General features: G+C 37.4%; 1 protein-coding gene across 3 annotated transcripts in view; it reads left to right on the top strand.

Moving 5' to 3' along the window:
* Positions 1-2,630: 2,630 nt before the first annotated feature.
* Positions 2,631-24,359, top strand: part of Pop1 (POP1 ribonuclease P/MRP subunit) — a 43,809-nt gene continuing 22,080 nt past the window's right edge. The window contains exons 1-5 of one of the 3 annotated variants that reach the window (XM_083129423.1): positions 2,631-2,880; positions 7,648-7,798; positions 8,586-8,704; positions 17,084-17,223; positions 22,906-23,008. In XM_083129423.1, the coding sequence (XP_082985549.1) occupies positions 7,681-7,798; positions 8,586-8,704; positions 17,084-17,223; positions 22,906-23,008 (480 nt within the window). In that variant the 5' untranslated portion in view covers positions 2,631-2,880; positions 7,648-7,680. Of the gene's footprint in view, positions 2,881-2,927; positions 3,076-3,854; positions 3,874-7,647; positions 7,799-8,585; positions 8,705-17,083; positions 17,224-22,905; positions 23,009-24,359 lie in introns of those variants that run through there. The other 2 variants (XM_083129424.1, XM_083129425.1) reach the window with 2 other exon arrangements.

Here is a 24,359-nt window from a genome sequence, read left to right as displayed (position 1 = left end):
TTGGTATTCGTGGACTACCACAAAAGTGGTTTCAATCTTATCTTACCAATAGAAAGCAAATTATAGAAATCGCTCACACCACAGCAAAAGGATACGTAACACATCAACACTCCACCATGAAAAGTGTAACATGTGGGGTGCCTCAGGGAAGTATTCTTGGCCCTCTTTTGTTTCTTATGTACATAAATGATTTACCAAATGTTATACCTGAGGCAAATGCAATATTATATGCTGATGATACAAATATTATAGTAACACACACTTCCAAAGATGCTCTACAATCTAAGGCTAATAACGTATTAAACAAATTAGATGACTGGTTTTTAAATAATAATCTACTCCTCAACAGCAAAAAAACAAATTATATTACATTTTCTACAATCCAAACCAGAAACCAAATAAGCCTCAATCTAATATCTGGGAATACACAACTAGAGCCTAAAAAAATTTCAAAATTTCTGGGTATCATTCTGGATGAACACCTTAACTATACAGAACATATAAACACGCTACAATCAAAATTAAGTAGTGTGTGCTATGCCCTTCGAGAAATGGTAGACATCTCAAGCACCCAAACTGTAAAGTGCCTTTATATGGCAAACTTTGATGCTTTACTAAGATACGGTATTATGGTTTGGGGTAACAAGGGCCACTCCAATGTCCTTTTTATGCTTCAAAAAAGAGCTATAAGAATCATAGCTCGAGTAAAGAAAACTTATTCATGTAGAACTCTTTTCCGTAAACTTAATGTGTTAACTCTCCCCTGCATATATATTTATGAATGCTTAATTTATGTTAAGCAAAATATTTCCAACTTTGCCACAAATGAGGAAATACATGGCCTAAACACAAGAAATAAAGACAAACTTCACATAAAACACTGCCGCCTTAACTTATGTAAGAAAGGCCCCTTAAATTCTTCCATAGATCTCTACAATAAACTACCACAAGATGTGAGGAAAGAACCAAAATTGATGATATTCAAGCACAAGATAAAATCAATGCTTCTGAAGCATGTTTTTTATTCTATAGCTGAATACATGGAAGCAACTTTTACATAAGACAAATGTACATAATGTAGTATAATCACATATTATTCTTGTAAAATTAAATGTCAAATGAAAGTGGGTAATTAGTATATCTTCTCATGTTATATTTTTTTGTGATTTTGATATAATAGCAGAGTAAGACCCAATTTTTTACAATTTTTGGCTATATATTTTGTATTTGTAAAATCTATTAATGTACATGTATTGTAATGTAAGTATTGACATGTCCTATATTACCATGTACTGTAATTTGTACACACCGGTAGTCCTTGGACGCAAATAAACTAAACTAAACTAAACTCTGCTAGACTAGCTACTCCTCAGTGCACGTTACTGCATTAACAAGAATGAGATCAGGCCATGTTCGACCATCAGAATTTTTCCATAAAATTGGCAAATACCCCACAAACATATGCAAATGCAGGGAAAAAATAGGTTCACTACAACACATAGTCTTAGAGTGCATATTTTATAGAATTCACAGAAATATCATGTTCGATAAAGTAAAAGAATTACAAATAACACCACCTATAAATTTACAAACATTAGTTTATTCACAAAACCCCAAAATATTACACAAAGTAGGAACGTTCATATTCGTAGCAAAGATAACAGAATGCGTATGAAAAAACAACTCAAAACTCACATAAACAACCGGTAACGGTACCATGCTTAAGTTCCCGGGTTCGATCCCCGGCCGGTTCAAATCCGGAAACTTTTCTAACGTTGGAAGCGGCCCCGGCGCCCGCCCAGCGTCGAATAACATGGGTAACTGGGGGGTAAAGGCGGTCAGGGGCGTTATGCTGATCACATCATCCCCACTCACGACCAGATCAAGAAAGTGTGGGGCGTTACCCCCACACCCCTATACGCCTTCATGGCGTGGTGCTAAGCACAGGGGAGCACTTTACGTAGAACAACTAACAATTGGCCCGACCCTGTGGCCGAGCGGTTAGCACATCGCGCTGCGACGCCAAGGGTCCCGGGTTCGAATCCCGGTCGGGCTTGGTTGTTTGTGAATGTCCATTCATCAATTTCATCATTTCATCACTCATCCCCATCTTCGCAAATTAGCCAAGAGGCACAAAACGCGAAGTAAAATAAACTAAATCAATCAATCAATCAAACTAACAATTGCAAAAAGGTAATAACAATTATACCCATGACCAGGATACATCCTTAGATAAGTCTCAGCGGCGTATCTCGCAGGAGTGATGAAAATACTACAAGGAGTACGGAAAATAATAATAAATTGGCCAGAAGTTCGTCAAAATAGGCAAAAGGCCAAACAAAAAAAAACAAAAAACAGAAGAAGTACGATCCTTCTTTCTATTATATCGAACAGTCAAAGAAAATACTATGTAAATCTTCATCCAAAGGATCCGCGAAATTGCGAATCTTTCTTTTTAGGTACCTTTGTCTCTCTATATCACTCAATAATTTCAAGTGATCCATTTTGTATCCGATCTTTTAAAAGAAAATAACTTGGTTACATTGGAAAATTGCCGAAACCGGAAGTTCTTTTCCAGCCATCTATAATCGAATTGTCTGATCGATTATTTATTGTTTACTCATGAATAACCCTCCATAGTGTTGTGAAATTTCAAACATCACGCCAACAAAAATATTTTCTGGCCGCACACCCACAGATATTTCTCCGACAGACTGCCGTTTATTTTGCACATTATAGTTTTCTTGCTACTTTTTCGCATTGCATTTGCAAACTGGTTCAGACACACATTGTTGCGATCGTGCTGTATAAAATATATAATTCGTTATTCCCTCGTGTTTTAGTGGTCGTCTTTTGTCGTGTTGCTTGACAATAAGATTAGTAAGTATTATTATTTTAACGAATATTTTATTGGCATGAGCTTCTAATTTACTTTAAGTGATCTTGAATGAAGATTTTCTTCTGTTGTACTAGATGCCTTGGATGCATTTTTTAGTACCCATTCCATTTCACGGACAGCCGTTCTTTGGAACTATTAACAGGCAATCTTCTTAAATGCTCGAATAGTGACAGACTGTAAGTAGATCGTAGCTCTCGAAAATTCTGATTTTGAGCTGTCTGAAAAAATTCCCGGCTAGACTCTAGTTTACGTCCTTCTTGCCTGTTTACGTCTTTCTTGCGCACTCCTTCTTGCCCGTTTACAAAACCGTGCAGACAACCGGCGCTCCGGCATCTGTAGGGAAAGTAAGTTTGGTACTAGTTTACTATCTTTCGGACAGATTTCTTGATTTCTACAGAAGATACTACTTGGCTAGAGTCTAGTTTACGTCCTTCTTGCCCACTCCTTCTTACCCGTTTACTCTTTCTTGCGCACTCCTTCTTACCCGTTGACAAAACCGTGCTAGCAGACAGCTGGCGCTCCGGCATCCGTAGAGTAAGTAAGTTTTTCTTTTTACACTTTCTGTCACTAACCATTCACGGGAACGAGGTATGCCTACGAGGTTAGGTTAGGCCTGTTAGGTTAGGTTCCATTAGCACTCATTTCACCCCTAAATATATGCTTCATCATCGAAAAATGTCTTCAGTACGTTCAATCACGCATATCCGGACAACATCGGTTTTTCTCGATTTTCTCCTCCAGGAAACTTTTCCTCGCCTTTGGATTTACTTTGTTGAATTCTTTATAAAATAACCTTTCCAACGGTATATGACACGTATTCCTTAGGAAAAGGACGTAAACTAGACTCTTACCTTCTACTTACCGTAATAAGTTCCTGTAGTATTGTCTAACATCTGGAAGGTGTTTTGTGTGATGTGGGAATGTTTCATAGCGGAAATTCAACCATTGACGCATAGCCACACGAACCATTTCCGGTAAGGTTAGGTTAGGTCACAATAGGTTACAATAGTTAAAAATTGGTTTCGAAAAAAATATGCATAGCCCCACACCATTCTCGCATAGCCCCACGAACCATTGACACATAGCCCCACAAACCATTTGCGGAAACGTACATTCTTCAGTTACAAAAACACTTTTTTTTTTAAAAAAAATGATCAAAAAAACGTGAATACACGTTAAAAAATGATCCGCGAAGCAGATAGGTAAGTACAAATGTCAAAAATTGACGAAACTCAGAAGTTAGAGGTGTCCGAAGGATAGTAAACATTTACCGTGAAATAATGAATTTCCAACGAAAATAATGTCTATTTCTTACATTTACGAGTACTTACTGAACATTATTAGTTGTTTCAATTCTGTAACACATTATGGCAATAGCATACTGGTTCATCGCACGTTGTGCGAGTGTTTTGTCGATTTCTGCAGTGTTGCAACCTTGTTCACCGAAAAATACCAACTTTCGTGCCCGGATTTGAAATTATGTTTATACCTTGCAAGCCATTGACGTTCACACACAAACTTTCACAATTCTACAGAAAATAATGTGCGTTAGTACTTTCTCCTGTAAAAAGTAAGAAATCTGTCACATCTATATGAAAGTATTACCTTTTCGACATATCGAGTAATTCTTGTTTGTTCGTTTTCGCTTTCGTTACATGCAGTATGGTGGATAAAACTTGACTAGAGTTGTCCATGATCAGTGGTTATGCAGTGTTGCAACCTTCTTCATCGAAAAATACCTACTTTCGTGTTGCTGATCTTGTATTTTTTTCAGGTTCGAAAACCCCCACAAACCATGCACGGATAGCCTCACAAACCATGCACGTAGCCCCACAAGCCATGCCAGGCAAGGTTTGGTTAGGTTAGGCAAACATAGTTAAAATTGTCATCTTCAAAATTGTCATGTTCTTGGAAAACAATGGTGTGGTTGGAAACACTGACCAGGGTTACATCATCGAAAGCATGCAACATTTGATTAACGTAGTGGAAGGACATAGAGGCAACAGCTTTCGTGCATTGGAGAGACATTAATCTTCAAAAATACATGATTTACCGGCGAAATAAATTAAGCGATGGGAAACAAACACTTCCACGACCTTTCAGAAGTGTACGGAAAGTCAGTTCGGGAAGTACTTTCTCCTGTAAAATTGAAGAAATACATTTCGGGCATACCAAAATTTTACCAAAATACAAAATCAGTAACACGAAAGTAGGTATTTTTCCATGAAGAAGGTTGCAACACTGCATAACCACTGATCATCGACAACGATGGTCAAGATTTCTCCACCATATTGCATGTAACGAAAGTGAAAATGAACAAACAAGAATTACTCGATATATCGAAAATTGAGATTATTTGCATGAAAAAAGCCAAATGCCACCTTCACGAATCCTCAGCAATGCAGAATATGTAAGTACCAATGTGAAAAATAAGAAAATTAAATGAATTTGAGACGTTTCTCGGAGATTTAAACTGTAATACTACTATAATTTTGTTTTTGTGAAACTAATTATAAGGTACATAATAGAGGCTAAAAATATGGACTCAAAATTGTCCCATCTCGATGTTCACCATCCGTTTTGTATTATAAGGATTGAAACCAAAGGATTCTCTCTTTAACATCATAAATACAAATGCACCTTGTGCAAGTGCATAGGTTGTAAAATTTAAGTAGCTAAAAATAGTAATGGACACTGGGTCCACATAGCTTTGTACACTCACCTCAAGTAGTACTCTGTCAGTTTGTTTCTTTATACACTATATTTGCAGAAGATACAATTCAACTTACAAATGTATAAGATATACTTGTTTTAAAACAGGCCTTATTACTATACTAACTTTGTTAACACTGTACTAGGTGATTCAAAATTATTGTCTGGATTTCAACCAAGAAACTGCCCATAGTACATGAAATGTTAACTCTGCAAGTTTTATTTAGGTATACTGTGCTTGAAACATTTAAACATTTCAGATTTTGACATTGTACTTCAAAGTAGTGAGAAAGAGAAGAAAATTTTCGTACTTGGGGCATTCCACTAGAAGTGGTTCTACTCCATGTAAATAACAAAATGAATGAATCTGAAAATTATTACTCTTTTTAATTGATTTAAGGGTTAAATACGAGAGCTATCCAGAAAGTCATTAACGTTTTGGTGGGGTGAGTGCCACTATTTTGTGCGGGGACTTCCACCCATTCAGTGCGTATCCAGCTGTGGATGTGTGAAGTTCGTGTCGCTTCTGCTCTGTTCATAAGACATTGTTAACATGAGTGCTTTTATTGAAAATGCCACCAGTTGTGAAGTGAGATCGGTCATATGAATTTTGTTGGCGAAAGACACTAAACCGATTGACATTCATTGACAACTGTGTGAAGTTTATGGTAGAGATGTGATGAGTGAAAGTGGAGTGATGCATTGGTGCCTCATGTTTAAATATGGCCGTACAAGCGTTCACGATGAAGACCGAAGTGGGCGACCGAGCATTGTGACAGATGAACTGGTTGCAAAAATCAATGACAAGAGTCGTGAAAATCACCGTTTTATGATAACAGACAGCTCTCGTTTGAGTTACCGCAAATTTCACGAAGCTTATTGCATGAAGTTGTGACCCAAAAGTTAGGCTACCATAAGTTTTGTGCAAGATGGGTTCCGAAAATTTTGACAGAGGAACACAAAACTCGGTGGATGGTAGCCGCCTTGAAATTCCTTGAGGCCTATAACAAAAACTGCGATTCCTTTATTGATCATATTGTTACTGGGAACGAGACTTGGGTTAAGCACGTTAATTGTGAAACAAAAAAAAAAAACAGTCCATTTAGTGAGGACACACCAGTTCACCAAAAAAGCCAAGAAAATGTTTGCAAACCATGTCTGCAAGAAAACTTACTGCTACTGTGTTTTGGGATAGGGAAGATGTACTGCTAGTCGACTCTTTGGAACATGGTGCAACAATTACCGCTGACAAATATTGTGAAACATTACAGAAGTTACGAAAAGGAATTCAGAACAAACGCTGAGGAAAACTGAGTGCAAAACTCCTGCTGTTTCATGACACCGCCCGCCCGCACTCTGCCAACCGGATGCAGGAACTTTTACAGGCATTTCATTGGGAGTTTTTTGACCATCCACCATATAGCCTGGATCTCGCACCAAGTGACTACCACTTGTTTCCCCACATGGTGACCTGGCTAGCAACACAGAGCTTTGATGACGACGCAGACCTTCAGGCTGGTGTGCAGAAATGGTTGAAGTCACAGGTGCCAACTTTTTATGACAATGGACTAAAAAGCTTCTTCATTGCTATGATAAGTGTCTAAACTTGTATGGTGACTATGTCGAAAAGTTGTGTAAGAGTGTCGCTTCAAATGTATATAATAAAAAATGTCTACTTTCACTTGTCTTCTTTTTATTCCAAAACGTGAGTTACTTTCTGGATAGGCCTCGTATTTGGAAATGCATACAATTTGTATATTTCACCAAAAACAAGTTATTGGCATCTGTAGCCTTCAGTGCATGATATTCAACTTAGTTAAGGCATTTTCAAGAGATTTGTTGCCGAGATAGAAAAGTTGCTTCTTAAATGATAATATTTGGAGACAAATTAACATTGCCTGGACTACTATTTCTGGCTTGAAGCTACAGGCTATGCAAACCCTGATAATAATTTTGAATCACATTCTAAATTAATATACATGCAAAGTTTTCTTCCAATAGGAAGGATTAATTTTATGTTTCTTGACGCTTTGCAGATATGTCGTGTAAGTAACACTTGAAAAGTTAGAATGGCAGAACATTTGGATATGTTCCTGGGAGGTCCCCAGGAAGTTCCGCAGTCAGTTAAGCTTCTGAGGTTTGCTGCATCAAGGTCAGAAGAAATTGCTGCTCTTATGCAAACAATAGGTAAGTTAAAAAACTAACACATAGTTGTGGTACATAAAACTTTCATACCTGTCCATGTAAGATGACCATATAAATAGAAAACTGCTTCCAAATAACATGACTGGGAATTGCTTGAATGTTTTGTGTGAATTTTTTGCCCAGGACTGAGTTGATGCCACTTTGAACCAATAGCCATACTGATGCCAATACTCTTTAACAACTTCCACCGATAACAATGCTTGAAAATGGTAATCATTAGAAGTTGTTCAAAGGTACCAGTTTCGTATGGGCACAACACCTCTCACTTATTTATTTCGTCATTTTTAACATTCATAGTTACATATTCTGCATTTTGAAAGATTCTTCAAGGTGGAATTATGCTTTTTTCACGAAAATAATTTCAATTGTTCACATTACGAGTAATTATTGTTCTTCCTTTTTTTGCTTGTGTTACACACAATATGGCGGGCACAGCTTGACTAGCATTGTGGATCATCAGTGGGTATGCAGTGTTTCCAACCTTCTTAACCGAAAATTGTCCCACAAACCATTCATGCATAGCCCCAAAAACCATTCACGCATAGCCCCACAAACCATTCACGGTTAGGTTAGGTTCAGTTAGGCAAACATAGTTAAAATTTGGGGTCGTAGTAATATCAGGCTGGTATCTATGATTAAATTTGAAGATACTTTTCAATGGCAATACCACTGGCATCAGACCATTCCAATACCACCAACTTTGGCCCATACCAATACATTGATTCAGTCTTAATTGTACTACTGTATTCTTCTATGTAATTGCTTTCAGAGGATCCCCAGAAGACGGGTCTTGTTTTCCAAAAGCTTCCGAGGCATATGAGAAGACGTGCGACTAGCCATAATGCCAAAAGGCTGCCGAGGAGACTTAGAGAAGCACATATGAAGCAGGTAATTTTTAGACTATAACGAAAACAATGCTTGAATGGTCAGTTTTTAGGAATTATGAAATAAAACTTTAAGGTAGAAACTCGTAATACCTGAATGAACATTAAGCTTGTTACGAAGAAGGGGTTTTCTTTTGTGGTCAAGTAAAGATTTCTGGTAACTGACCTGCTGGAGAACAACAAAGGAGAATTGATATCAGAAGGATTGTATTTAATTCTAAATAATGTTTTTTTTTCTCCTGCATCCTAACCTTGTGTGAAAATTTATATTCTATTTAGGTTATTTGACATTTACTTTTCTACATCTTGGATTAATTGCAGCGATAAGGGTGAATGATGATGGAGGGCACTGGCGTATGCAGGTGAAGGGCTGATGGGGCTACAGTCCCTCCCGAAATTTTGAGGAAACTTTTTTTTAAAAAACTGAAAATCACTAAAAAACTGAATATGTAAATGCTGACCCCCTTATCATGATCTCGAATTACCATGTCTTTCTTCGAGTACAATTTTAATAAGAGTGAAAAGCTCCAAGTATTTACAATTTTGTTTGTGTACCCCCCCCCCACAGAACGAAGTTATGTACTATCCACCTTTACAATTCCAGCCCCCCCCCCCCGAAAAAAAATTCTTCGTACACCAGTGATGGAGGGTGATAAATAGGATAATGGGACAAACACAATGATGTAGCCATGCCTGACCAGAGTTCAAATCTGGGACCTTAGCTTTCGTGGCATGTTATGATGATCATTCCACTATTGATGCCAGGACTTGTTTGAATGTATGTACAGATATACCGTGCGTCCATTTCGATCTGCAGCCGAGAGATCGGGAGAAGCGTGGCGGGCGGCGCTGACGGAGATGCCGACATTTGCGGCCTGTAATGCCCGCTTATTTTTATAGACATATGCAGACATTTATATAAATATTGCAAAACGAGCACTAACCTGTGTTATAATACGCAAAAGTTCTTCTGTAATTCATCCAAGTTCTGCTCTTATATACACAAATAAATACGCTATAGAAACGATGTTAAGAGCCACAGATAATAAAGCATTTTAATCATAGTTTTGACCAGTAACGTCCTGTTTAAGTTTATATCCTTGAAAGAGTTTTGTGGCCATGGGAATCGTTTGGAGGTTTCGAATGTGCAACACTGTATCAGGATTACACTGCAGACGAAACCGATAAAAGTGAATGGTTTTCGTGAGCTTCCTTGCAATCCGAAATATCCGAGCTCGAGTTTTTTGTTCCTTCGAGACTAGATGAAGACAGAGTTGTAAATATAGTGGCGAGCAATGTAAACCAAGAGCGTGTTAATTTCATACTGTGCGCAAGAGTGTTATTCTTGGTTACTTGCAGTTACTTGTTTGTGTTATTGTAGTGTGTATGTGTGACGTGTCAGTGAGACGATTGGAATGCCTGCCGCAAGATTCACGTTAGAACAAAGATTTATTATGTATGACACGTACGTGAAAACAAACTCGTGTTGAGACGTGTGTAGGTAATTTGTACAGAAATTCCCATGCGTTTCAACTCCACACAGAGATACGGTTAGACATCTTGTCCTTAAATTACGAGAAACTGTATCGTTAAATTTTAAAACACCTAAGCAAAAACGACGGACTCTAACCGAAGCAAAACTCGATGATATTGGTGCAGCGTTAGAACGTTCTCCAAACAAACCTCTACGCCGTGTTTCACAAGAGGTGGGCGTGTCAAAATCATCGGCACATACAGTCACTAAGCTACTAAAATTAAAACCATACTCTTATAACACAGGTTAGTGCTCGTTTTGCAATATTTATATAAATGTCTGCATATGTCCATAAAAATAAGCGGGCATTTCAGGCCGCAAATGTCGGCATCTCCGTCAGTGCCGCCCGCCACGCTTCTCCCGATCTCTCGGCTGCAGATCGAAATGGACGCACGGTATATATAGATATAGACACACACACACACACTCACACTCTAAACTAAACTAAACTCTAACCTGTGAAATACACTGAAATGAATTATATTTGTTTCGAGTTAGGGTAAAAAGATCTACTTCCTAACAGCACTTATGGGCCATCCCAGCGTTACGTGTGCGGCATATCACACACAAAATGTAATTTTCTAGGCATGCGATTGGATTGAAATATTCATATTGGACTGATTTCATAGAATTATAAAGAACTTTCCAGTGTCTGCTAACAAGTGATTGAACCTCGAGTATGATGACAGCTTGAATGCATGAAAACCATTAACAAAAATTTGTTACGTGTTTGACACTAACAATGTATCAAAATTTGACATCAGTTCAACCTTAATGCAACTAAAAGCACTAATATTTTTGACATTGATTCAATTTGTTATTTAAATGGAATAGGACCATGTTTCGTGGAAAGCCCCATTTGCCTTTGCACGTTTGTTATCTCTGGGCTCTCCTGAATCCTGTGTTCCTCGTTTTGGCCATGATTTGAATTAGGGATGGGGCAAAAGCAATTTGTGATACATTAATCTTCCTAACGCCAACTGGAGTCCAATTCTAATTTTTATTATAATGTTTGAGAAAACAGTATGCTGGGAGGATACCATTTGTTAGTGTGTCATAATTGTATGGTGCTTCAAGACTTTTAAATATTGTCTGCAATATGCAATCAATTTTAACATTTCAAATTAATACATATATTGAGGCCAACTTAAACCTCTCATAACTTTAGGTGTTAAATAAAACTTCAGTATTTTAGTATTATACGGGCTACCTCATTTGTGTACGTTTAAATACTATATAACCTAACCTAACCTATTGGTGGAAAACAGACTGTCTGAAATCAGTTAGTCCATATAATACTAAAGTACTGAAACTTCTTTGGAACTGGTTGTCTGTAATTTTCTTACAAATAATGTTGTTTTTGTATTGTACTCGAGTCTTGGGTTGAGGGTGGAAGGGTGACCCCTTTCTCAAGACACCGAATTGTCAACCTCCCTTCCATGTAGTACACCCTGGACTACATTTTACAGACTAGTGAGGCTCTGTATCTGGACTCACTGCCAGTATAATCCTTCTTGGGGCTCATGTTGTGTTGTCCATATCTGTTTATGATTGTCCCTTCATCCATCCATCTTATCAGCATTTATCCTCATCTTCATGATTAGCCAAAAAGTGACCAAAAAACAAAGTAAAACTAATCAATCAAATGTTTAGGTTTTTTTATAGTTTGTTTTATTGTAGTTTGAAAAGTTCAAATTTTTCCAAAATTTTCTTCTTGTGTAATTCCTTGCCTTCAACCAGCATTTTTTGATCTGTGATAAATGGCAAAACTATTGGCTTACCAGGAAATCAGACCTTGTCATGTATTTTTTCAGCTACTTTTCACAATGGACACAGCAGATATCACACTGAGGCAATGTACTATTTCCGAATCATTTGTCATAGCTTCAAATCTTCTTCATGTGCAACATACCTGGCTTCTCCCATTGCTCTTACATAAGCATTCATGAGAAAGTTCACATCCTTCAAACAAATTTTCTTTGGGATTCCAGTACTTTGGGGATAATCTCCACTCCCTTTTCATATTTACGTGGGCCAGTCAAAAAATTAGTTGCACACCCCTGTCAAAAATTTTGGCATTGTGCTCATGCATGGCAATGCGAGACCGCATGCGGCAAGACTAATGTTGGATTTTCTTTGCAAGTTTCGGTGGGAAGTGTGGGATCACCAACTTATAGCCCAGATCTTGTACCTTGTGATTTCCATGTTTGCGGACCCATGAAAGAAGGACTTGCTAAGCGATGATATCACTTGGATGACGAGGTGCAAGCTGCAACCCGTCAATGGTTATCGGACGTTGGACATGACTTCTTCACAGCAGGCATAGACAAACTTGTGACACGCCTCGACAAATGTTTAAATAAAGGAGGCAATTACGTCGAAAAGTAGCTTCTGTATGGGACTTTTATGTGCAAATAAAAGTTTAGTGAAAGTTTGCTCCTGGTTTGTTTTCTCATGCTGTGCAACTAACTTTTTGACTGACCCACGTAGAATGGACCTGAAGATGAAATTATCATCAGCCAATAGTCCACCAGAAAATAGAAATGTTCCTATTTGAGCAAGTATGTATCATTTTTACAGATATTACAATATTTCATTAATGTTTCATTCTGTATGCCATATACCCTATACTAATTAATAAAGCAATTATTAAATGTGGAACTAGTTACTTAAAGGTAGTAGTTACAGTTTCGTTACTCACTTAAAAAGGAATTGCTCTTTACTTTACTTCTAAAGACTGCTTAATATGCCCACTTTTATGTGTGAGGAAATGCATAACTTATAAATGGCACTCCTCACAATATATATTGATAAGTACTGTGTTGAATGTACGGCACAAGCTTGTGCATCCAAAGATTCTGGACTTGAGTCTTGGTCAAGTCATTTGTTCCTGCGTCTAATTTTCTCATCATGATTAACCTAGAGGGGTGAGAAGCAGAGTAAAACAAACCAATAGAAATTCATATTCCTTTTTGTCACCATGATTAACCTAAGAAAGTGGAAAGTTGTATTTTCAAATAAGGACAACAGATGCCAACCAGCAGATGTGAGTGGAGACATGCAGGGTTCCCACACACCTGGAAAACCTGTAGAACCTGGAAATCTCGGGGAATTTGAAAAAAATACAAATCTCAGGGAAAATCTTGTAATTGATTAATGGTTCCCAATGAAGCAAAACTGAGGGATAATAATATGCTCCTGTCTGTGGATAATCCAAACTTTTGTAGCATTTCTCTTTCAGCAAGGAACTCATATCTATTTGTTTGTCTGTTTCTTGTTTTTAAATGTGATTCCAGGGCTGGTGACCAAATGTATACCCTCATAAATTTTGCGCTTTTTAAAATTTAATTAACCGATTTCAATCTTTTACATGATGTAAAATATATTTCAAGATGTGGAAAACGCATAATTAAGATAACCTGATGTCTAAAGTTAACCAGTGTTCATCTGATTTCCCTTATTAGGGAGTAGTTTTAAGTTTTTCTTCCTTCTTTTTTACAAAATAGTAAAAAAAAATGGAGTGTCCTGTTTAGGGAAATATTTATTTTCTGCCATCTTTTGTGTACAATATTGTTGATTGTGTATTTACTGCATTTAGAACAGAATTTTAAATATTTACTTACTAGTGCTATATATGAATTGTGTACTGTTCATAAATACTTGTTCATATTTTAAGTTTTTGATCATGTTCAACTATTGTTATAGTCATGACATGACATGTGAATTTTTACATGCCTCAATAGCTCACATATGTGTAAAATGAAATTACTTGTAGGACCAGCAGATCTACATTAATATCATGTAGTGAAATAGTTTTCTCAACAGATATACCAGAATGACATATTTGACAATGTTCCAAACCCCCAAACCTATGTTCCCATTTCTTCATGACTCCCTAGAAAGTGTTGTTAGAGATGTAATAGGGAGATTCATAAAAAGTGACATCTTGAACAATGCAAAAAATAGTTTTAAATTAATGCAAATTGATGTCAGGAATTCTGACAACTTGATTCCTTTGACAAAGATTGATATTGGAATTGGTGCCAAAGCTGCTTTGGAAGCTAAAGAGGTGAATGAAAAGAAGAATCTTATGTTTTTTACTAGCTGTAGAATTTTTTTGCAACCAACGACAGAGAAGATTGTGGAACGTAGTCCCTTAAGTTCAGGGTGGTGAGAGCCGCCAGTTGTTTAGTTCCGAAGCAAATGACTCAGTTTCCAAAGCGATGTGCTCAGCGCATGGAAGACGTGATACAGGAACTTCTCAGGAGAAAGAGAATGAAAGCTGTAACTGGTGATAAAATAATTCACCAGTTTAAGACATTGTTGCACAATGTCAGTAGTGAAAAGGAATTGAAGAGAAGTTTTGTAACTTTTCAATCAAAACTGATGCACTAGATTCTATTTTTACAAGTGTCATGAAGGGCAAGGATGACTTCTCTGAGTTATGGAGCACTGTTAAGTTGGTTTTGATTTTATCACATGATAATGCTATGTGGAAAGTGGGTTTTCTGTAAATAAGCAGGTTTTAATAGAAAACTTGAAAGAAGAGTCTGTTGTGGCTATTCGGTAAGTTTATGATGCAGTGAAAGTGGTAGGAGAAGTGTCAAATGTAGAAGTAAGCAAATATATGATTCAGAGTGTTACAGGTGCACATATTAGATACGAAAAAGCATTGCAGAAGATGAGAAAGAAATGTGATCACAAAGAAAACAAGAGGAAAGAAATGAAACGTAAAGCAAGTGAGATCTGTGCTTTACAAGCCAAACAACAAAAGATGCAAGAAGAAGCAAAGGCTATTGCAGAACAATTAAAAAAACTTGAAGCTTCTGAGAAGTAAAGTTTCTTAATTTGCTGTATCCGACATTAAGTACATTTCTTGTTTTATATTTCAGTCTCAATAACTTATTATTCCTTTTTAAATTGGTACTAATAATTGTCACTTCATTTTTATATGTTTTAAAAATTCCAATAATTTGTTTGTCTTAACTATTATTGTATGCATTACAGATTAATTGACATTTTATCCATTTATAAACATCCACGAAAGTGTGAAAATACAGAGGCTGTTCAGCGTATATTTGGCCAAACGCGATTCCTCCCCCCTGCACTCAGAATGAACTCACCCAACCTTGGTCGGGCATGTTTGTCAGTGTAGTGTGTGAGCTGTAAAAGAGTGGTTGTGTTTTCTCACTGGGTCAAAAATCCTGCCCAAACTGACCCGCTTTTTGGGAGGAGTGCATTGTATAACTTTCCAAGTGTTTGAGTTTTCTCGCTTGGCCGAAAATGCTGCCAAAACAGTTGCTTTTGGGAAGGTTATGTTGTAGCCTTTTATGACGCAAAGTTCAGTGTGTCAATAATCAGGAAGTAGTGTAAGAGCAAGAATTGTGACTTTAGTTTGACTTTATTCAAGAATGTGATCTGCAAGTATAAGGATTGCATGGCCCCAGCATTTGGTTCTCCAACAAAGGGAACGAGAACACGGCCGTGCACACAAGCCACCACCAGTATGCAGGTGCAAGGTGCGGTTAACAGTTTCCAAAGACATATTTAGATGATTTTCCATCTGTCTTTGGGTCGGTGGATTCTCTTGCATGCCCATTCTGCGAAGTTTCGCCTGCATACTGGTGTGGCTTGTGTGCACGGACGTGTTCTCGTCCCCTTTGTTGGAGAACCAAATGCTGGGGCCATGCAATCCTTATACTTGCCGATCACATTCTTGAATAAAGTCAAACTAACGTCACAATTCTTGCTCTTACACTACTTTCTGATTATTGACACACTGAACTTTGCGTCATAAAAGTCTACAACATAACCTTCCCAAAAGCAACTGTTTGGCAGCATTTTCGGCCAAGCGAGAAAACTCAAACACTTGGAAAGTTATACAACGCACTCCTCCCAAAAAGCGGGTCAGTTTGGGCAGGATTTTTGGCCCAGTGAGAAAACACAACCACTGTTTTACAGCTCACACACTACACTGACAAACATGCCCGACCAAGGTTGGGTGAGTTCATTCTGAGTGCAGGGGGGAGGAATCGTGTTTGGCCAAATATATGCTGAACAGCCTCTGTATTTCAGTGTTCTATATCAGATATGTTAGGAATTGTTTCAGAGTTGTTTAAAGTTCTAGAAAACTGGTCATCTTTGTTCTTAATTACGTGCAAAGAAGTGTAATTTTATTTTATTATTGAACTAGTTTTGTTGTTATTTGCATCAGAAAACAACAGTAATAAAGAAGGTGAGGATGGTATGGCTGAGGGGAAATGGAGGAGGCCATTGTAAAATTATAGTAGTCATTTACTGTACATTCAATACTCTGGAAAAAATATGAGGATTCTGGAAAACTCAGGGAAAATGGATTTGGAGTTTGCGTGGGAACCCTGGATATGGATTATTTCATTTTACACATGCATGCACGCACTCACTGTCATTCATACATTAACGTACATTCAAGCTCTCCTCCCAAAAATACTTCTGGAATTCTTGCATTTGTACGTATATTATCTGAAATTGACACAACGGAACAATTTTTTGGAATTGCTTCTTCTCTCTCTTAAAGGTTCCTTAGAATGGAGAACACATCATTCATACTTGTATGGTGGTGCTGTATCCTTGTGGAAGCAAAACTCCCAAGAAATTTGATTTTGAATTTTTGTGCTTTCTTGTACTTTGTACCCTTTCCACGAACTGGAATTGTTGCAGCATAATTGTTGTCATGCAGTAAATGTGTTTGTCTTAAATAAATTATTCCATAATCAGTCTAAAATTATCAGGGAATGTAAATATCTGATTGAATATATGTTCTATATTCTTGTATTGTTTCAGTAACATGCAAATGACAATTTTTTTCAGATGCAGAAAAGTGGACTTCCCCCAAAGCCAAAAAGACCCAGTAGAAGATATCGCAGGCGACCTGGAAATTTGCTCATTGAATACAATAGAAGGCAGAGAAAACATGTTTGGCTTGAAACTCATATTTGGCATGCCAAGAGGTACAGTTTTTTTTAGTGTATGTTGTTATTGTATTATTATGTAGACTAAGAGGAATGCTGTGAAGCATGGTTCACAATCATTTCTAAGGCTGAGCCAGTACCAATTTGAACCGATACTGATACTCTTACTGATTCCCACCGATATCAATACTTCAAAATTGCAAATAATTAAAATTTGTTGAAAATATTAACCAATATTTGTGTGGAACAATTGTGTTCTCGGATTACCAGCCAGGTTAAATTGGAGTTGGCTTCCAATGTTTCGAGGGCATACATTGCTCTCATCTTCAGGGAATAATTCTTCTCCAATTATATGCATCAATTTACCAATAAATTTGCTTCAGAAGTTTCAAGAAATACATCAGAATATTAAAATGGATGTTATGTAATAACAAAATACAATTTGTTATGCAAAATTGGTGCAAAATATAAATAAAGTTTGAATTTTGCATAATTTCCAGGATAAATACACTCTGTGCAAGTGTCATGCGGCATTTTTGTGGACCCCATGAAAGACCAATATGCCATAAAAGTATCAGCTGGTATCGGTAGATGAATTCCAACTGATACTTTCCAATACCGATACATCGGTATCTGCTCAGCCTTAATCATTTCACATTTCGCTGCACAGTGTATATTATCATGGGGCTTTAAGGAAGATTTCGCACTAAAGCATCAACACATGTTGCATGTCTCTTGAGGCAATGTTGTTGATTGATTTTCTAAGCAAGATGTGCTGCAGGTTGCTTGTTGTTTCTTTGTGAAATCTTATATGTAAATATTAGAATTTATTTAAAAATAAAAAACACACTATACACGTGATGAAGGACTTAAAGTTTATTCAGAGTCTGAAGAAAACCTTTCTAGAAGGTTGTAACGTCATGTGTGTGTTTTTTAAAATAAATTCTTGCCTTGGTTAGCATTTTTAGTGTTTTATTAATCATGGAAACAAGGCTTAGCAGTAAACATTAGGAATACAAATTTGGAATTCCATTGAAATAGACCTTGAAGCAGTATGCATCAATTAATTTTTAATATAAATCTGTTTTCATAATTGGGAAATGAGAGACGTGGTAATAGATAAATACAGAGAAACTAGTACTCACCTTTTCTGCGAAACTGTATTTTTTTTTGTTCAATTAATTTCAATGGCCACTTCCACCATCTTTGTTGGAACTTGTTGCACTGTTGCTTGGCGTTCTTCCAAGAACTAAGAAAGAAAAAGATTTTCAGAAAAAAATGAGTACTGGTTCCTCTGTATTTATTTATAACTTCTTTCTTAGCAATTTTAAACTTGATGATCAAGTTAACAATTTACAGAGGGAAAATGCTACTCACACTTGACGTGGATATGTATTTCTCTTTTAATTAATGCTCTGTTAGTGTGATATGTAACTGCTGACATGATTTTTGGAGAGAGAATGTTGCATGATGACCATTTAGTTGAATTTTGTCTAATTTTCTGGAATAATTTGCAATTTTGGGGTTTTGAAACAAATGATTAATGTCAAAGCCCCTGAAGATTTTTTTTGGGGTGAATATCTTGCTTTGTTTTTTGGATTACTGGGATAGAATCTACACTCGATGATGGCACCTTTAACAAAAGTTTTGGTAAACTGGCAAGCTGCTGATACAATTGTTCTGCAAGTTTTGTGGTAATGAAGATTTAATATGTATACGATAAGTGCTAACGTATTCGATTAATTTCAGTAACCACTATCAGCACCCACATTGGAACTTGTAGTTTTTCTTGTGCTCCCGGTCTGCGCTGTTACACTGATGGCTAGCAGCAGCTGCTAGCAGTATTTTGTAGTAACTACAAACAAGTCGCATGATGAACATTCTGATTTCAATGAATTATGTAGTTCTGACAGTGTTATTTTTTACGAGCCTGTGTACAAATGTAGCTCCTTGTTGGACATCCCTTAGAAATATAAATAAATATACATGTTTTTTTTTTTTGAGAAAAAATAATTTTATGTGAGATATTTCCAAGATATTGTTTGATCTTCACATGCCGTTTAAGATAAGCGTTATGTTCAATTAAATGCAGTTAATAATTACAATTTTTTTTAGCATAAAGCATCATGTCACAGAAATATACAGGGTGTCGCAAAACTCTTTCAACAACGCTTGGGTGCTGGTAGATATTATAAAAACATGTAACTTTTCCCTATAAAGTTTACCTCGAAAGCGCTTAGTTTCTGCGCTATAAGCACTTAAAATCTATCCTGTACGTATGCAACCCAACACAGCAAACACTTGCTCTGACATAACTACCAGGGGTGCATGGCAGGGTTGCCACTAGCGTTCCTCGTTAAGAGGGACGAATTGAAAACAACTTGGGAGTCTTGCCTGAGCAAAATCCAAAACATTAATGATACTTGCGATGTTGTAAGAAGCATTGACAGTATTTATAAACTGACCAAGACAAATAATAGGCAGACTGAAATTCAATATTACTCATTCTAAAATATCTCCATAATTGATTGATTTGGTTTATTCTAATTCACTTTTCTGCCATCTTTGGCTAAGATGAGGATGATATGATGAAATAACCAGTGTGGTGTAAGTGTGCTGTTTAAGAAATTTCCAGTGGTGAGGAAATTCTACTGACTGTCTAGGGACAGCATGGAATAATGTCTTTATGCCATATAACATTTCCCCCATGGATAAAAATTATCAAGCAGAGGGGGACACAAGTACCCAGAGGGGGAGAAATGCCCCACATCCCCCCTACAAATAGCACCCTGGAAATAACAGATGACACTAATATCTAGGCCAGGATTTAAACCCGAGACACCTGGCGCCGTAGCGAGCTGTGATAACCACATCAGCACGGAGTGTTTCGTGTGTAATGCAACATCAACAATTGCAAGGGACACGTGAGATAGGGGAAATCCACGAAGGAACAAATGTAAACATGATGTGTTTGCTGCCTCGTTACATGCAGGACTGTTACAATTTATTTATTAGAAAGTTGTGAACTAGCGCTATTGCGAGTGTTCAGTTTAAAAAGCAGGCAAACCTCTATACTGAAAAGAAACAAAAATCTCCGACAGATGAATATTTTTGAGCAACTTCTGTGTCTGAGTACGTTTAGTGATCAACACATGATCGCTCTACCGAATGTTCTGGACACGAGTTCCGACCTGGATAAAGATGTTAGTGAATCTTTCGTCCTCTTATTTACTATTTGCCTGAATGTGCAGAAAAATGACGTACAATGAGAAGAATAGAAATTCACAAGAATTATCCCGGAAGTTCATCTAGGTGTCAAAATCTCGCTCATTTGATACAAAACGTTGTTTCGACGGATCAAGAAAGTGTGGGGCGTAACCCCCACACCCCCTATATGCCTTCATGGCGTGGTGCTATGCACAGGGGAGCACTTTACTTTTTTTTGCTTTACAGGGTGAACTAAAAGTTGACATTTTGGTGCCTTCCGAAAATGTTACAGTACAATACAGGTGTCTTTTACAGTTCATCGCTTGATATAAGTATGCATTTCTTGGCTTTGGTTTTTAATATGCACTACTTTTTAATGTGTGAATTTATTCATGTCTAAACGACGTTTTTCATTAAATTAAAAGCCTGCCCCCATGGCGGAGTGGTTAGAACATTGCGCTACAATGCCAGGTGTCTTGGTTTCGAATCCCGGCTTGGGCATGGCTGTTTGTGAGTGTCCATTCATCAATTCCATCATATCATCACTCATCCCCATCTTCTCAAAGTAGCCAAAAGTGCCACAAAAAGCGATGTAAAATATAGTAAATCAATCATTCAATGAATGAATCAATCATTAAATTAAAAGAGAATTGCAATTATTTCATTATGAGACGAACATGATTAGCAATAACGCTAGCACAGATAGGAATAATTTTCAAGTAAATTGTAATAACATTACAGTCTGCGTGTTCGAAACGAGGCAGCAAACATATCATGTTTACATTTGTTCGTTCGTGGATTTCCCCTACCTCACGTGTCCCTTGCAATTGTTGATGTTGCATGACACACGAAACACTCCGTGCTGATGTGGTTAGCACAGCTTGCTACGGTGCCAGGTGTCTCGGGTTAAAATCCTGACCTAGACATTGGTGTCATTTGTTATTTCATCATATCATCCTCATCTTAGCGATTAGCCAAAGATGGCAGAAAAGTGAATTAAAATAAACCAAATCAATCAATCAATCAATTATGGAGATATTTTGGAGTGAGTAATATTGAATTTCAGTCTGCCCATTATTTGTCTAGGTCAGTTTATAAATACTGTCAATGCTTCTTACAACATCGCAAGGATCATTAATGTTTTGGATTTTGCTCAGGCAAGACTCCCAAGTTGTTGTTTTCAAGTCGTTTCTCTTAACGAGGAACACTAGTGGCAACCCTGCCAATTGCCTCTGGTAGTTATGTCAGAGCAAGCGTTTGCTGTGTTGGGTTGAATATGTACAGGATAAATTTTACGCGGTTATAGATCAGAAACTAAGCGCTTTCGAGGTAAACTTTATAGGAAAAAGTTACTTGTTTTTATAATATCTACCAGCACCCAAGCGTTGTTGAAAGAGTTTTGCAACACCATGTATAGTCAGCAGTGAAAGGATTAAAATTATTTCAAACAATATATTCTATGTTTAAAATGATCCTCATGTGTAGGGCTAGAATTTTGATGCAAATGCATTTTTTTTTTGGTAAGGCAGAAACATTGCATAAGTAGATAGGAACATTTTTTACACGTAAGTGGATTAATTAAGATGCCTTTGTTAGGGCATTTTCTTGCATTTTTTGACCCTTTTTGGAGTAAAGGTCATTTTTTAAACTTTTAAAACCGTTTGTCATTTTTCGGGCTTTTAAGTCATCTTGTGCATTTTTCTAAATTTTGGTGAAAGAAGGGCCATTTTACATTCAAATCTAACACTTTGAAGGAGAGAGGTTCCCGACTCTTGTCTCATTGCCTTCAGTGCAGTTCTGAACGACTGTGTTTGAAGAAACAAAGAAATTCTGTGCAGTATTGTTGATACAAGCTGTTTTGTAACAATTCAACTCAATGTGATTTTCCCCTCTAATCAGTAAATACATTGTCGCCAAAGGTATTATTGTTAAAGAAACAAGGGGTACAAAGTTTTGTTCTCTGTATCGGATATTTTGTCAGAAAAGCAATTTGCACTCTATGGAATTGAAAGTAACAGCAAGTGATATTGTTCATTTCAAGTACGCTCCTCTTGTGTTGGTGGAACTCTAGAGAAGTTTTTCCATGTACAAGGCTCTCTTGTCCGAAAACCGACAATCATTCACTTTTGAAAATTTGCATATGATTTTTGTTGTGTATTGCAACTCAGTGCTAAAAGTGTAAAATAAGACAAAAAGTGAACTTTCTTACTTGTACTACCATACGCAATGAACATGTGATAGATACTGTAACATTAATTTGTAATTTGAATTTCTCTTTATAGTTCATAAATTTGTTTTTCAAATCTTTCAGAATTTTTAGGCCATTTTTCTAAATTTATAGGGCATATTCTTGCATGTATTAGGTCATAAATGTATTTTTAAAGGTCATTTTTTGGCAATTTTAAGGTCATCAAAATCCTAGCCCTGCTTATGTGTGAGTAAGCTGGAAAAAATGACCAGGGACCAAAATTAACGATCATTTACTACATGTACTGTATTTGTTTTATTTTCTAGGTTTCATATGACAGAAAGGTGGGGATATAAATTGGCAAATTTTCCTAACGACAAGAGTTTTCGTGCATGTTACAGAGCTACATCGCAACATTGTTTGATACAGGTGAGATATGCATATGATGCAAATTTCTTATTGATACTATACATATAAATGATGTTCCCAGTTTGAAATATATATACACACTCACATTTAATGGAATTCAGGTGCACAAAATTGGTGTGAATGGAAACTCAAAAAGTTTTTATTGGTTAATCTTGCAGCCATGAGTATGCCCTTTTGCTTCCATGGTCAACAGTTGTGAAAATGGCTCTCATCTGTTCCCACATTCATTTGTCTGCAATGACAACTTCATCTTAAATTTGCTAAATATGGATCCCGTGGTGGACATGCAATTCAAAACTTGTACTCCTTATTTAAGGGAAGGGATGCATCCATAAGAAAAAGTATATAAACCAACCCCAAGTAGAGAAGGAAACAGTGGAGCAACTCCATGTAAGCGTAAGTTTGAGTGGATTTTGAAGTTACCCAGCATGATGCAGACCATATCTGATATGTCAGTGTATAGCAGAGTAACCATTGCAACAGTTGATTATTATATACTGCAATGTGCAACGTGCCTGAAAGTACAAGGTAACCAAAAAAGTTCTTGCTGTTCTAGAGCAGTGATAAACAAAGAGCAATACAGTGGACGGTACGTACCTTTAGGTTTCGAAGTAATCTCCATCAGCATCCAACACCTTTTGCCAATGTTCCTACAGCTGCAGAATACCCTGGTGATAAAACTCTGTGGGCTTGGATGCAAAGAAGTCTGTGAGTGCGTTCTGCAGGTCTCCCTCATTTGCGAAGGATCTCCCATGCAGGTGGTTGTCGAGGGAATGAAACTGGTGGTAATCTGTTGGTGCAAGGTCCGGTGAATATGGTAGATGGCACAGTGTCTCCCAGGTCCTCTTTGCCACATGTGGCTTGGCATTGTTGTGCAGGAACAGCACATCCTTGCGATTCACCAATGCTGGCTCCTTCTGCCGCAATGCACGGTGCACCCTTTGCAACTGCTGAGAGTAGAGGTCAGCAGTGATTGTCTGACCAGGTGGAAGGAGCTCGTAATGCACCACTTGCCGACAATTCCACCATACAAAGAGCATAACCTTTCGTGGGTGCAGAGGTGGTCTTGAGGTGTGAGGAACAGGGTCACGTGGCGACAACCAATGTCTGGTACGCTTGGGAGTGTCATAGAGGATTCACTTTTCATCACCAGTGAGCAAGCGATCAAATATGGGTGTGTTCAGGTGCCGAGTGAGCAAGGACAAACAGGCTGTCACTTATTGTTCCTTGACGGCTGCCGACAATGTGTGGGGTACCCACTTGCTTAACTTGTAGGACTTCCCTATCCCATGCAGGTGCAGTCTGACTGTTTCAGCGGAAACATGGAACCTTTCTGCAAGTTTTACCACAT

Source organism: Lepisma saccharinum, chromosome 1, assembly GCF_977018435.1.
Source record: "Lepisma saccharinum chromosome 1, izLepSacc3.1, whole genome shotgun sequence".
NCBI lineage: Eukaryota > Metazoa > Arthropoda > Insecta > Zygentoma > Lepismatidae > Lepisma > Lepisma saccharinum.
Note: the sequence above shows the minus strand (reverse complement) of the source record. Positions and strands in the feature narration are given on the sequence as shown.